The following is a 15780-nucleotide window of genomic DNA, read 5'->3' as shown; positions in this document are numbered from 1 at the left end:
GCTTACCAATTCAGAGTAAGATATCTTGTGCTTGTGGAGAGAGGCTGCTGGGTGTCCAGACATGTTTTAAGATATGCAGTCATAAAACTGTTTATGGAAGCTTCATTTGTTAATTTAAGCTTCAGGTGCTGTGTCTTGAATAGCATAATAAAAATCAATCAGAGCTGCTGCTAATTTTGTGCATGATATTAATGAAAGAAGCTTCCTAAAGACTGAATTTCTCCTTCAGTATTTCCTGGATTGGAAAACTAAAATAATTCTAACAACATAAAATTACCCTAAGAAATGAAAGTAGATGATTTATGTATGAATTTGTATTATATACATTATATCTGAAAAGTGATGCCGATACTCACACATCTGTCTTACAACATTTTATAAAAATTGCAGGTAACGTTTATTATGCACCTACTATGTGTTAGACACTGTACTTACGTCTAAAACAGCAACCCTACAAAGAAGGCATAAGGTCCCCAATTTCACAGATGGGGAAACTGAGGCTCTGAGAAATAAAGTAACTTGCAGGGGATTACAGACTAGAAAGCTGTCACCTGTAATCACATGGCTCTTTCTGCACCAGCTCATTCCTTGTTGAGTAACACTGTTTCCCAAGTAAATGCTCCCCACCAGATGTTGCCACTGGTCAGAAAGTTCCTATGCCGTTTTGCCATGCCCCTGTGTGCCCTCTGTACGGTACGCAACTGCCCTGCTCACCCAGTCCAATACTAGGCATTTAATTTGAAGAGCTGCATAATCCAAATTCCCCACAAAAGTAAAACATGAAAAACAAGACATACTCAAAGCTTCCACCTCTATCTGATGCTAACAGGTGCCCTACATAGTGTCATAGTGTTGGGCAGACAAGGATCTGAATCCTGATTCACCAGTTACTAGCTATGTGTTCTTAGGCAAATTATGTGACCTTCCTGACCTCGGTTTTCTCATCTATAAAATAAGGTAAAATGACTTACTCTTTTAAGACTGTTAAACTAATTCAATGAAATAACATACATAAAGCACGTAAACCAGAAAAGGCTCTTGATAAATGGTAGCTACTATCATTAGCAACTGCAGGGCAAGTATATTTAAACATATTCCCCCCTTCCAGAAAGCCAAAAGCATTATCTGTGGGAATACTTTTTTTTCTTTTGTGAACCTATTTTTAGAGAATGAAGAATTCACAAATATACCATAAACTGACTATAAATCCCTGATATCATACTCTCGACTGTTTTTGTGATAAGCAAAGTATTAAAATACAAAAAGCACTGCACCTCTAGGAGGCTCCCTCAGGAGACAGAACTTCAGCAAGAATTTCACTGGCTTTCTATATGGAATATTTTTCTATTTTCTTTTTGGTCACTGAAATATATACATATTTAAAAATCCTTACTTTGAATGCCTACTGAAGACTGCCGGAGAGCACTGGAGAAAAAAAAGTGAGCTTGCCTTTTTGGTAAAACACATTTTCAGTAACCCCTTTTAAAAATTCATCACCAATGGAAATTCCTAAGAGGCTTCTGCTATAATGAAACATTTATTTAAAAACAACAATGTTGAGTTCTGTCCTTTTACCTCTTTTCTTAAAGTATCTTAACAAAATACTGCAGACTTGGTTTAAAATTTCAGCCTGACTACTTATAAGCTGTGTACCTTGACTGGGCAAGTTACTTAGTGTTTTTGAGCCTTAGAGGCCTCATTTGAAAAAAATAAAGGAGGCATGCAGGGAATAAAACCTCCTACCTTGCAAGATCTTGCGGGGATGAGAGAGAATGCACAGAAAGCAGCTGGCACGGAAGAGCCTCAAATTGGTGGCTTTTATAATCATCATCCCCAACGCCAAGGAACACTCTCCTTCTATTGTTTTGGTAGAAGATATAAGTCATTCTATCTTCACTCAGCGGGACTGGTGACAACAGGCAAATGGGGCTTTTGATATCAAAGTTGCTGTTGGCACTCAATTTGCGGTTTCAATCGCTCCTCTGGCTTTCTGAGTTTCCCTTTGGCATCTGAAACCGCGGATAACTCTCTCAGGTAAGAAACCTTATTTGGCATGTGACTAGGGCTTCCAAAATTCTGTTTTTAATCTGCCATGAGAAATATCATTAGGAGTTTAGAGAAGGAGAGCAAATTGATGAGAGTGCAGTGATTTCATAAATTCCTTAAGAAAGAATAAAAGTAAATAAACATCTGATTCAAAGCAGATCTGACAACATCTTCTCATTATCTCCTAGAGAAGGATCCCTACTGTGCAACCACATTTAAAGAGCACTGGGATGTTTTTCTGCTTGTTCAACCCTGCATTTCACTCAGAACCTTCTTTCATTGATATGGGCAGAACTGTTGACTTCATCCCCACCTCCAATTCAGGTCCTCTAAAGCTGTAAGAAGCAAAGCTCTTTACTGACTGCTAAATTCCAAATATACTTGCTGATTCTGCTACCCTTAATGATAATTAACACATAACACTGAAATGAAGACAGGAGTTCCCAAGGGCCCTGTGCTCAGACGTATGCTAGGTGCTGAAGATACAGAGGAAAGACCAGGCCCTGTCTTCCGAGGAACTCACTCTTTACCAAGAAAGACAAAGATCCAAACAAAGCAGTGTGATGAGGATCACACCGTAAGAGCAACAGGTGTTGTGTGACACCAGAAAACAGGCAATCCAACCCATTTTGAAAAAGGTCAGAGGACTTATCTTACGGCAGAAATGTGAAGAATGAAGTATGAAAATGGATGCTATATAATTTATCTTTCAATTCAGCACAGGCTAGAGGAAAAACAAACTGCACATAAAAAAGCCAGGGTTTTGATTCTCCTTCTATCATTCACTAATTATACCATCACAGGTTGGCCAGTAACTTAGCCCTTTAGACTCTCAGTGTTACTGAGAGTCAGTAGGACATGGTAAAAAGAACAATGGACCTGTAAAAGAACAAAGCTTGACCCTTCACTCTGACATTTTATTATAAGCATGTCACCATGGACAAGTCACTTTAGCTGTCAGAATCTTGGTTTCTACAACTGAAAAACTAGGCTAATAACCTCTCCATCTCTGAGCTGTTACCAGTATCGAGATTACAAACATGACCCAGTACCAACAAGTGCCTCAAAAATGTCCACAAGCTGATTTATTAACAGTAAATCTAAGCCATCCAATCATTAAATATTTCAGCATAGTTGAAGGACTAAGATGTTCCTTAGGAAAGAGGGCATCTACAAACCGAAAATTCATTCTCAAACGCACACAGAGGAGAGCAGGAGCTTCTCACCAGTGCAGACTGTTTTTCCTCCCTACCCCTGGGACCCAACACAGAGAACCAGCATGGCAGGTTCTCTATAAGCCTGTTACTAATGTCCAATACCAAAACCCTGTAACTCACAATCACTGGGTCACTTTTAATCATAATACACTGTATAAAACTCAGAAATGGCATATCTAACACTGTGAGTGATCGCATTTTCTTAAAAAAAAAACAAAAAAACTGATAACACAAAGAAAAACAATAAAAAACTAAAAACTAAATAATCACATCCTCCTTTGGATGAAACAGAAAATCACAAACTATAGCATGAAGGCACCATACCTAAATACAGTTCTGCAGTTCTCATTCTTACTCTCTACTTTACAAGTCTGTGACATTCAAGCAAATCCGAAATGTTTTCCAAAAGGGGTCCCCAAAAATCAAGTTTTAAGCCCCTGGGTTTTGTGGATTACAAAGAGATGTACATAAAATAATAATCCTTCCTTAATATATTTTTATCCTCCATATTTATTCTAAGTAATGCTAAGAATTGTAATATTTGAGAATCTGATATAAAAACCATTTTGATATACCAACAAAATACTTTTATCAACCTAGACACAAATCTGGACCACCTTAATCTTGAATCCTCAGCTCCACTTTCTCTTGTAATCAACGACAACTAAATGTAACTTGGCAGTGAGCCAGCCACCAATCCACACATTATATCAGATAATTAAAAATACAGCGTTATGTAATCTTATTTAATGGTTACTTGGCTTGTATTGAAAACCATCCAAACCAATATCAGAGACTTGGATTAAATTATAATGCATAAGACATTTCTAAAGATGTTTTTTAGTAAGAGTCAGCACATCCCCTACTAGCAAATATAAAACATGCAACACCACTTTCATCTGCAATTAACCTCTCCTTGGCAAGAATTGCAATGTCAATTCACCCTACAGGAACCAAGGCGGGGTCCGGAGTGGGATCCCAAAGCCTATTTTCTTTGACTGACTTTTAACATCAAATAAACATTAACCACTAATTTTGTTAGAGAAACAAATTCAGAGGCCAGGCACGGTGGCTCACACCTGTAATCCCAGCACTTTGGGAGGCTGAGGCAGGCAGATCACGAGGTCAGGAGTTCGAGACCAGCCTGGCCAACACAGTGAAACCCCGTCTCTACTAAAAATACAAAAATTAACCAGGCATGGTGGCGCACACCTGCAGTCCCAGCTACTCGGGAGGCTGAGGCAGGAGAATCGTGCGAACCCAGAAGGCAGAGGTTACAGTGAGCCTAGATTGTGTCACTGCACTCTAGCCTGGGCAACAGAGCCTGGGCAACTTCGTCTCAAAAAAATAAATAAATAAATATTCAGGTAACAAATTCATTTAGGAGGTGGAGGAGGAGAACCAGTTATTCTGGTAAAATGAAAATAAAATCAGCAATCAGTGCCCACGATGAAACACAAGTCTGGAAAAATATAAAAGCCAATGTATACCAGACAGGAGTATATCTCTTATTGTCATCCTAGCTCAAGAAAGAAAAAGAGTAATTCAGTTAGGAAGTTGATCAATCTTTACGAACACTGAATTTTTAAAGAACGACTACACCTCATCTATAAACTGCTTCATTATCATAATGCATTGATTATTAAACTAATACACTAGTCACAGGAGGGCTTTAATTCAAAACTGCCTCTTGGCCTCAGTATCAAAATCCTGGAAGATAAATCTACCGTGAATGTTTGCTTCTTCAAAGAAGGCAAGTGCAGACAGAAACTTTCTGTAAAAATCAGGATAAACGTCCTAAAGGATATATACTATTTCCTATACATTTAAGTCAGTTGGAAACAATCATACTAATTATATTGATTTCTGCAGGGTCTGAAGTTAGCAAGTGAGAAGTATTTCATTCCAACATTTTAGGAAGGCAAAATAAGAAAGAACAACGTCTTCAGAGACAGAAGACCTGAGATTTCAAATTAAATCTCAGTTGCCCAAAAGCTTAGATAGCTGGGATCCTCAGCTGCCTTCCTGAAAAGAGAAGACATGAACATCTGCCTTACCGGAATGCAAGTGTGAGGACAAAACTAGCGCCTTGGAAACTTTAAAATACTATGCAAACGTAAGGCCTTGTTAGAGTTTAGAGATACCATAAAACATATTTATTACATGGCACGCTAAGGTTTGCCATGCTGGCCCATTCTACAATTTAGTGCCGAAATACCAACTCCAATGTGAATAACTGCTGAAAACACAGTTGCATTAGAGGCAAACACAAATATAACTAAATAAGAAAAAATAGCCCATAACAAGTTGGTTGGATTTAAAATCAAAGCTTCCTCATAATCACGTAGCTTCAGATTTAAAACACTTGTAATTTTGGAGTTACATAAGAGTGTAATTAATGTTTTAAATGATAAAGCTCTGCATTCCAAATATCAGCCTGTGATTTAGGAGAAAAATGTTTCAGTCTGAAGTCATCTAAACTAACAGTAAGACAAGATTCTGAGCAGCAACTCCTCCTTCCTTCACATGCAAGGAATATACTTCTTATAAGAATTACTTCTATGAAAAGTAAGTTTATCAAGTTGAATACCTAAAAAACACTAAATGGCAACATTTCCCCAGTAAATATCTGTTTCAAGTAACTGGAAGCCATTAACACTGGTAAAAACACAGAATCCAAAAGAATTTTGGACGTTTTAGCAACACAATACTATGGCAACACGGCAGAGAAAATAATTCTGACTTTTAAAATAAGATAACGCACTGTACTTTCAGTTTAACTGTTCCTTAATTGAGTACAACCTAACTTTAATTCAGCTTCTTTATTAGGAAAAATGCACTTGAGTCCACAGTCCGGAATATTTCCAATGCCACGGATCTCATGCAATGTATGAAGAAATTTCTTTCACAGAGATGACAGCCCAGCAGGCAATAAAAGATACATGTAAATCATCAGGCACAGGAGTACAAACTCAACTGCAGAACTGTTCAGAGGGCATAGAAATAAAACTTAAATTTTTTTCTTTTATTTAGGAATGCATGCCCATTCACTTTTTCACAAGCCCATTTTATTAAAGAAATAAAAATAAGCCTGCAATTAAAATAAAATGAGGGAGCTCTATAAGTCTATTTCTGTTCAACAATTCAAATATTCTTAAATTCTTGGAGACAGTAGAGTCTCTCCTCCGCCATCGGTCAACCACACACACACTCTACTCTGAAGAACTGGTTGAAACAGGCAAAAACTGGAGGTCACTGTTTTAAAATATAGGTATCTATATACAAATAGAATATGTCTGCCTCATCTTTCACTTCCAACAATAAAAGAGCCAGGGCGAGCACTAAGAGCAGCAGATCCGATTCATCTAGGGAACCACAGACTGTCAGTGCACAGTAATTCCTGCAAAAGGTAACAGATCTGACCAGATCATGTTGCTGCCATTTCCCAGAGAAAAGACAGACCAGTGGCACCCACACCCATCTTCATCTGAAACACATATTCCAGGAAAAGTAGGAGACTGCTCCCGGGAAGGAAGGCTTAATTTACCGTGCATGCCAGCAGATGATTCAGGAAGCCACAGGAGAAGACAGCCAGGGGAACACTGTCCCGGGTAGGCGTGCCTCCAGAAACCTCTGTATCCCTGACACGCAGTACTTCCTAGGACCTTTCACACCCTGAGCTGGCTGGAGTCGTGTGAAAATGGCAAGGACTCCCTTCACCACTATTCCGAACCTCAAGCCAGCCACCAATGAGGGTCACCCAACCCAACGCCCTCCGGAACGGTGCTCTTTTGCCGGCCTCTTCTCCCCTACTGACTTCTCCAAGGGCCAGCCTGCAAGGCTTGGCATGGGCTGCCCATCCCCTGGGAGGGCTGACTGCCCCGCCAGGGCTGCTGGAGTCTGGACACAGGAGAGACAAAGGGCTGGGAGGGGGAACTGGGCTCCTCCCCTGGGACCACGGAGCTCCTCTCCTCTCGGGTGCTGGGGTCTGACACCAACCCTCTTCCAAGGTCCCCAAACTTCGCTAACAATGCAAGCACCTGTTCCCTTCACCTCTTCTGCATTTGAGTCCCTCAAGTCCTTCCATTTTCCTCCAGCTTTTTCTCCAGTACCTTAGAGAAACCAAACGCCCTACTTCCCCGAGTCCAACACGCTCCCCTTCCATGACATAATTCAACCTCGTCCCCAACGAAGCCCCCAGATGGTCGCTGTCCCCCACCCAGAAGTTTCCCCTGGGTGTCCCCGAGTCCCCAAAGATTTCCTTCAAGTCTCACCCATGCGCCCCAGCCTTCTCCTTCCAAGTCCCCAAAATTCACATCAGGGTCTTCCCCTAGGTGTCCCACAGCCTCCCAGGTCCCCGTGCAAACGACCCCGGAGGCCACCCGGGCCTCCGTCTCCGCCGCGTCCGCTGACAGCAGAGGGCACGGAGGGGCCCCCCGGGCCCCCGCGTTTCCACCCGGCCCCCAACCGCCGCCGGCCGGCAGTTAACGGCCGGCGCCTCACCTTGGTTCACCAGGCGCAGGGCGTGCGTGAAGGAGGGGTCCAGGGAGTCCTTCTCCGCCATCAGCTCGGGCAGGTACTTCTCCTCCATGCTCGCCGGCCGCCGGGCCCGGGATGTGGACTCCAGGCGCACGGGGGGCGGCGCCCGGCAACCCCCGACCCCGCCCGCGCCCCCAGCGGCGGGGACCCGGGGGCCAGACGCGGCAGCAGCGGCCAAGCCGGGCGGTCGGCCGGAAGGCGGCGGCGGCGGCGGCACGGGGGCGGGAACCGACCGCTCAGCCCCGATCCCCGGTGGCCGCCGAGTGCCCAGCGCCGGCGGCCCCCGCGCTCCGGGCGCGGGCTGAGGAGGAGCGGGCGCGGGCGGCGCGGTTAGGCGGGCCCTCGGGCCGAGCGGGCTGCGGCGCCCCTGAGGCAGTCCACGGCGATCCCCGCCAGTCCCGCCAGCACCTGCCAGCACCCGAGCCACAGCGGCGACCTGCACGCCGCGCGCCGCCCCGCGCACTCTGAGCCACCGCGCTGAGCGCCCAGCGCCTGCCGCCGGCCCCGCCCCGCCCGGCTCCGCCCCGCCCCGCCCCGCGCCCGCCGCCCCGCCTTGCCGCGCCGCGCCTGCGCACTGGCGCCCACCGCCCCGCCGCGCGCCGCCTCCTGGGGCCGCTCTCCGCTGCGAGTCAGCCGGGACTAACCGGGCGTTTGCGAGAGGGGGTGCGTCCAGGGGCTCCTCCCGCGTGTCCGGCGCCCACCTTTGGCCCTGAGGGCCGAGTGGGGAGCCCCACGACGCTATTACAGCCTTTCAGATGCACGGACTGGGAAACTGGGGCTCAGAGAAGTCAAGTGGCTCGCCCAAGGTCACCCAGCGAGTGATCCTGGGAAGAGGGGACAAGGGCCGAGCTGGAGCTGGGAAGGGCGCCCCAGTTCGCCCCAGTCGCGCTCTGAGGAATAGCAGCGGGACCGCCCTGCTCTCTAAAGCTTCCTGGACTTCTCTAAGTTATGTCGCGTTGCTGTCCCCTCGTATTTATAAGAGAGTAAGGCAGGGGCGCCGTCCTTTCTCCGCGCCTGAGCTCAGAGCGCCAACCTCCTGAGATCCGCCAGCTCAGAGGTCGGTTACATAAAAGCGCGTGCCCTTCTGGGTGTCTTTGTCATCCCGACTTGCTCCTGGGTTGTCATTCTCTTAGGTCATAAACCGGCTGTGCCTGGACACAGCTGAGTGAGCCGCGTCTGAGCTCATCCGCTCCTGGGGAGAGGCCCTGGGACGCCCCGCCTGTCAGTGGCAATGCTCTCTGTCCCCTTCCGCCCACCCCCAACCCCCAGCAAATGCTCTCCAAGGCCATTTCAGATTTCCCGAGGCATGTGGAATAAACGTCCCCCAGGAAGGCCAAGGACTCCAGTCCTTGCCCTGCCGTTTTTCCTGCCTTCAAACACCCAGCTCAAGTCCCGGCCTCAATGTCACCTTCCCTGGACAGCCTCTCAGGACCTCCCTGGCAAAGCAAGTCACAAGTCCCTTCTCTGTGTCCCCCCAGCTTGGTCAGAGGTCATTCACAGACAGCTGTAATTCGGTTTTCAGTAGACCATGAGCATCAGGGACAGAGTTTGAGTTTTGTTTTTGAGGGGGAAGGTCACCAGTGTGTAGTACAGGGGGCAGGGATGGAGGGTACTGGAAATGTCTCTTGGAGGAATAAGTCAGTGGCATACCACTCTCAGCCAATAGCCTGAGACAATCGCCACAGTCCCCCAGGCAGCCCCCCGCACTCCCAATGCAAATGGAGGCAGCTTTACAAACCCGAGGGGAGTGGGAGGTGGTAGAAATCTTGGAAGCTCTAAGTCCCAGACCCGAGTACTCAACTGCCCTCGCTCTCAAGGCTCCACTCCTCACCCGGGTAAGGTGTCATTTCAGAGTCCCCAGTAAGAGTCTTCTTCATGGCTCTCTTCAGTCTCAACTTGCAAGAAGCAGAAAAATGGCACAGTTAAAAGCAAAGCCTCTGGGGTTAAACAGCCTGGATTTGGAATCATGGGTCTGCTGCTCACTAGCTGTGACCTTGGGCAAGTTTCTTCACCTCAGGGTCCTCATCCGTCAAGTGGAGATGACAACCAAACCTATTTCATAAGAAGTTCATGAGAATAAATATGTTAACTCATAATGAAATACCCAAAACAGCACTCTGCCTATCGGAAATGCTGAGCTGATCTTTGCTTTGGGTTTTTTCCGGCTGCAAGGCTGTCCTCTGGGCCTTCTGAGCCTCCCTCGCCTTCCCTTCAGCTGTAACTCCAGGGACGCTGGGCAGACACCCATCTGTGGACTCCTCACTGCTGGACATGGTGCTTCGCCCTGGCCTGGCCAACTGAGTGAAGGACCTGTGACTGTCGCACCTCTGTTTCTGACCTGGGCCCAGCGTCAGGCTTGTAGGCTGCTTGTGGCTGCTCTTCTCAATCCCAGGTCTATGACTGGCCTCTCAGCCCCAGAAACAAAAAGGGCACTTCCCAAACCACCCTCACCCAGAAGGGCAGGAGTGTGGATGGCTGCATCCTGGCTGCTACCTGCCTCACTATGCCACTTTGTTAATTAACTTAGAGCCTGAGCTTCCCAGTCCACACCCCCAAAACCAGGGGTATGCCAGTAGTCCTGCCGGACAACAGGAGGGACTCATAGGACATTGTCTTTTCCTTTTACAACTGAAGGGAAGCATACACCTCTGGCTTATATTCCTGTGTCACAGGACTTACATTCTATGGTAGGGTTCCCTGAAAGCTGCTTGTAAAGGGGGAAAGGGGGACAGAGAATGTCTGGGATGAGGCTAGAAGAGGACAATGGGGCCTGGATGCCCAGCGGCTTCATCGGAACACTTAGACTCTCTCTCTTCTAACAGCTCTTCTCCCTCTGTGTCTTCCATTCAGACCATCTGCCCCGGTGACAGTCCAGACCTTGAGTAATCACTATTTTTATTAAGTGCCAGCCCTATGTTTATGACTTAGGATTCGCTATGGTTCTCACAACACCCTGTAAGGAAAATTCTATTGATCACCACTTACAAAGAAGGAAACTAAGGCGCGAGACAGTTTAATACCACCTTGCTTAAGGCTCCACAGCTGTCAGCGGGGATCCCAGGCCCACCTGACTCTCTGACCCTTCTTTCTCTCCCTTCCTGGTTCTGCCTTCCCAGGTAGCAATCTGGGACACTCCTGACTGGCTCTTCATCCCTCCCTGATCTGAGCTGGCAGAGTCAGTCCACCAGCAGCTGTGGAGGAGGGCTATGCACTGGGAAACTGACAGCAAGGGCACTGAATCTTCTGCTCCAGACCCTCCTTCTCCAAGAACCTTCCAAGAGGGCAGGTGCCAAGCGCTGTGAGTGCTCATGCAGGGTCCTCCGGGGAGGAGGGAGATGAATGTCTCTGTGAGATGCTCAGGAAATTGTCCCCACCCACCAACCTGGCTGAGCTGTTGGCTGTGGGGCACCTCCATGCTGTGCTGCACGCTCTGCTCATCTTCATGAGATCACCGTCCTGCAGGCGCTAACCCTCTGATTCTTTTGAAAAGGAGAAATCAGGTCTTGGGAAAAGCGGTGATTTTCCTACAAGCTGCTGCAGGTAGTACTCACGCTCAGGTCTTTTGGCTTCCAGGCCGAAAGAGGTCTCTGTAGAATACACCAGTACTCACTGAGCACATACTATGTGCAGAGACTGCTCTGGGTACAGGGGACATAGCCATGGACAGAACAGACTTCTCCAAAGGCCCTTAAGGGCAGGGCACTGGGGCTGCTTACTCCATCTGCAGAGTTTGTGGTTAGACTGACCAGGCGCTCAGGTCTGGCCGGGAAGCCCCGCACTGCAATAAGGAACTGTGGCTGCTCTTTCTTCTCACATCCAGGTCTGGGACTAGCTTCTCAGCCCCAGAGACAAAAGGGTACTTCCCAAACCCACCCCACTCAGTGACACTGGGCCATCTCAGAAAACACAGCAAGTCCCTGTGGCCCCAGCCCACTGCCATAGCGCTGTCTGCCAGAATCCACACCTGCCTCCTCTTCCCCCACCTACTGACTCCTGGGGAGAGAAAGACAAGTCCCTGGCCTTTTTGACACTAACTGCAATAAGTCAGACACAGCTGCAGCAAACTCAGTGTCATCAGAGGAGACACAAAATGTAGGGAGTGTGTCTGTGAGGAAGTTTTCATATTTGCTGCTCACATTACAAGCTTCTCACTGCTGTTCACACTACAAGCTTCCTCTTTGTTTTGTTTAAGAAAGGTGGATCCTATCCCAGTTACTCCAAAACTCTGCAGTGCCATACTGTGAAGTCCTAATCCGACTGTACCAAAGGCCAGAGAGACCTCAGCTTGGCCCCAGCTGCCTTGCTTACTATCCTCCTCACAGGATCATTTTGAGGTTGAAATTGAAGCATTAAGCTCACATAGGCACCACGTTCATTTTAAAGCTTTTCCACTCTCTGTCCTCTCCACCAGCATTGTTTGTGCTCCTGTTCACACTTAACACATCTGGTCCTCATCATCTGTGGACCCCTTTGCCTTCACACTGTCCTCAGAGCCTGCTCAGCTGCCCAGCCCCAGTGCCTGGTCCAGAGGTCAGTTCACAGCAAGCACTCAGCATTCATTCTGGATCCGTGTCTCCCAAAATGCAGTCCCAGAACAGCAATGCTACCCAGCCATCTGAGGCCAATTCATTTGTCATGTAAGGCAGGCACCAAAAGATGGCACATCCTTACCTAGAAATCAGTCATTTATGTGTCAGGGAGGAAGACAAGAGTGTTGACTCTGATCCCTGACTCCAGTCAATTACAGCAGGAAATACTTTTTCAAAACTTGTAACTGTGGCTGAAAAGCCTTGACACAAGTGGGGGAGGACACAAAGCAACTCTTCAAAGTTGGGAGGCTTCACACAGTTCAAAGCCCAGTGTAGATCTGGAGTGCCTTCACCAAGGACTATTTGGTCTATGAGTGGCTCTCTTGTATTTTACTCAAACAAGCTCCAAAAAACTCCCTCATTCAGGTAGTCACAAGCCACCACTTTTTAGAGATGAGGAAACTGTTGCTCAGAAGGTTTAAGTGACTCAGAGATAGTAAGTGGAGAATTGGACACATGCTTGCATGCGTATACACACACATACACATGCACACGCACGCGCATGCGCGCACACACACACAAACACACACTCCACCCAATGTGAGGATGGATACAATCAGACCTTCAATCCCAGTCACTCACATACCTGAAGACACCTGTCTTTCTGTCTCTGTATCCATCTGCCCTGCAAATCTATACCCTCCTGTCAGTATTTGGTGGATGGAAACCTCAGTTTCTCTCATCAGCTCTCTTCTTTGACAAGAGAATCGAGCCATTCTGGCTCTTTCTGCAGCTTAAAAAAATAAAATAAATAAATAAATAAATAAAAAACCACACACACAGATATTGTGCACACACCCCCTAGTGGCCACATGTGGAGACACATGCCCCACAAAGTTTGCGTTGGGGTTGATAACCACTTGAGTTTGAGAAGGAAACCCCAGATAGGATTGCAACTCCATCCTAGGAAGGAGGATGGTGAAAGATGATCTTATGTGGAAGACAGTGAAAATGGAAAAAGACAAAGAAAAGGGGAGGAGAAAGAAAAATGTGATGGAGAAAAAGAAGGCAGGAGAACCAAAGGAAGATTAAAGAAAGGTATATAGAATAGGAGGAGTGAGAGAAAAAAATAAGGCAAGCTTAAAGGAGGGACGTTTCTCAATGTGAAGTCTTTCTCTATTTCAAATATAAGCACAAAAAGTAATGATGGAAAATAACGCGAATTGGTGTGTCCAGGGTCAGCTGGCCATCCTGTACACAGGCAGGTGGGGACAGACGAGCCAAGGATGAGAGGCGACAGGGCCCGTATCTGACCCCGTCACTGCCTGACTTGGTAATATTTTCAGAATCCAAAGCTTTCTCTGTCCCTATTTCTGAGCTTGTAAAGGGTAGCTAATAGCAGTTGTTTGTTGAGGTCTGATGAGAACAATAAAGATTTGCAGAGAAAACCCTGAAAAGTGCTCTAAGCTCTTGGACATAACCATCACAGAAATGTGTTTTATTATTTTTCTCAATGCAGCAAAAACCCTCCATCCTTTGCTTCCTGGTGTAAAAGGTTATATGTGATGCTGGAGTGCCAAAGTACTTGCTGTATTTCAACAATGCGTCAAGTTATCACCACCTCTGGTGCTTTGGAAGATGCTGTGATTTGGAAAGCACTGTTGAAATGTAAAACATTATTGCCACAGTAGTAAAAATATCTGTGTCCATCTCCTAGTCCACTATTTCTTGTCAGGATGCATAGAGATACACACGAAACAATTCTGTACACATTAGTAGAATGTTTTACAGCAAAACTGCACATATCTGAGTTTGGCAAAATAATCAGAAACAAAATATTTCTGTCAGTGTCAAGTTACCCTTAGTGTCCGAACAGCTACCAAGGGAGTGATAAAGTGTTTAGTGTCCACTGCAAATGTGAACACATCCGGGTTTCATAGAAAAATGCCAGCTTGGGCTTGTGTTTTTCTTTAGTTAAGAAAGGAAGAAACAAACTTAACAAAAATGGCTGTGGAAAAAGAATGGACATAAAGCTGAGATTGTGGACTTAAGTTAGATCACTGAATTACAAGAGAAACATTTTTTCTTGAAATCAAAGTTGACTTTTGTTGGTGACTCAACTGCAAACTCACTGAACGTCTCTGTGAATTTCATTCTTTGGCGTTTCTCTAGCGTAGCACTAGCCTTCCCACTAATATCAGCCCTCATCACCACCATGTCTGGATTTATACCAAGGGGAGACAGAATGCCTCAAAATCCATTGCTTGTTGTTAATGGAGAGATTGCGGTTACTGGTTATACCTGGGCAACCTCGATCAACTTTATCACACCTCTAATGACAGCTGGCATGTGCAACGCTCCAGCTTCCTCTGGCAAATCTTATCCTGAGAGCAAATTCTCTCTCAGTCTTCGTAGCCATACCTGTTGGTCTGCAAGCATTAGCAACTTAGATATACAGACTATCATGATCTGTGCACAGTTCAAGAGTAAGTTACCTTTGAGCATATGGCGGTTGAGGCCACAAGTTAAGGAGTCTGATACCACTGTGCGCCTGCCCCTAATAATCTGGGAGCTTTGGGGCAAGGCAGCCTCTTTGTGCCTCTCTTTCTGCACTTGCAAAATGAAGGCAGTATTACCCCCTCCCCTGCAAACAGTTACTTTAGGACCTCCATGAGTGGCATGTATTTAAAGTGTTTATCACAGAACCTGACACTCCAGGGGCACAGAATGGGTGCAGCATCAGTAGAGCAGCACTGTCCAAAATTAATGTGAGCCACATGTTTAATTTTAAATTTTCTAGAAGCCAGTTGACAATGTGAAAAGAAATAGATGAAGTTAGTTTCAATAGAATTATTTAATCCAATGTATCCAGAATACTGTTTCAATATATAATCAATAATTTTAAAATATTAATATTTTACATTCTTATTTATTTTGACTAAGTCTTTGAAATCTGATGTGTAGTTTGCACCTACAGTGCATGTCAATCCAATGTAAAATTTTCAACACCTAAGGTAAAATGCGGCTCTATCCAAACTATAAAATTGTGTTTAATGAAAAAAAAATCTTACACTGCTTCCATTTTAAAATTTAACTTTAATTAGTTAAAATAACATTAAAACCAGTTATTCACTAATGAGAGCCCCAATTCAAATGCTCATTAGCCACATGTGGCTGGTGGCTGTGGTACTGGGCAGTACAGAGTCAGAAGAAGATATTCTGGGACGTGGATTAGAAAACACACCTGTAAGTGCTTAACCAAATAGGCTCACCCTTGTCTTACCCTCCTCCCCATGAAGTCCCAGAGTAGGCTGTCCAGGCCAGGGGCAGCAGCTACAAGATGTTGTTAGTGTGCCACGCCCCTGCCATCTTTCTGCTTCATCAAACTTAGGGGGCCAAAATGGGCTGTCTTCATTCCACCATGGGCATCATGACCTGATTCCAGGCAG

The 15780-nt window shown here is 46.0% G+C and overlaps 1 protein-coding gene across 7 annotated transcripts in view; it reads right to left on the bottom strand.

Annotated features, from left to right (window-relative positions):
* KHDRBS3 (KH RNA binding domain containing, signal transduction associated 3) overlaps nucleotides 1–8297 on the bottom strand; it is a 199504-nt gene extending 191207 nt beyond the window's left edge. For 2 of the 7 annotated variants that reach the window (XM_055116978.2, XM_055116976.2), the window contains exon 1: nucleotides 7767–8297. In XM_055116978.2, coding sequence (XP_054972953.1) covers nucleotides 7767–7854 — 88 coding nt within the window. In that variant the 5' untranslated portion in view covers nucleotides 7855–8297. The other 5 variants (XM_008955444.4, XM_003830072.5, XM_055116974.2 and 2 more) reach the window with 5 other exon arrangements.
* Nucleotides 8298–15780: the final 7483 nt, after the last annotated feature.

Source organism: Pan paniscus, chromosome 7 (genome assembly GCF_029289425.2).
Source record: "Pan paniscus chromosome 7, NHGRI_mPanPan1-v2.0_pri, whole genome shotgun sequence".
Taxonomy (NCBI): domain Eukaryota; kingdom Metazoa; phylum Chordata; class Mammalia; order Primates; family Hominidae; genus Pan; species Pan paniscus.
The sequence above is the reverse complement of the archived record's forward strand: the minus strand, read 5'-3'. Positions and strand labels throughout refer to the sequence as shown.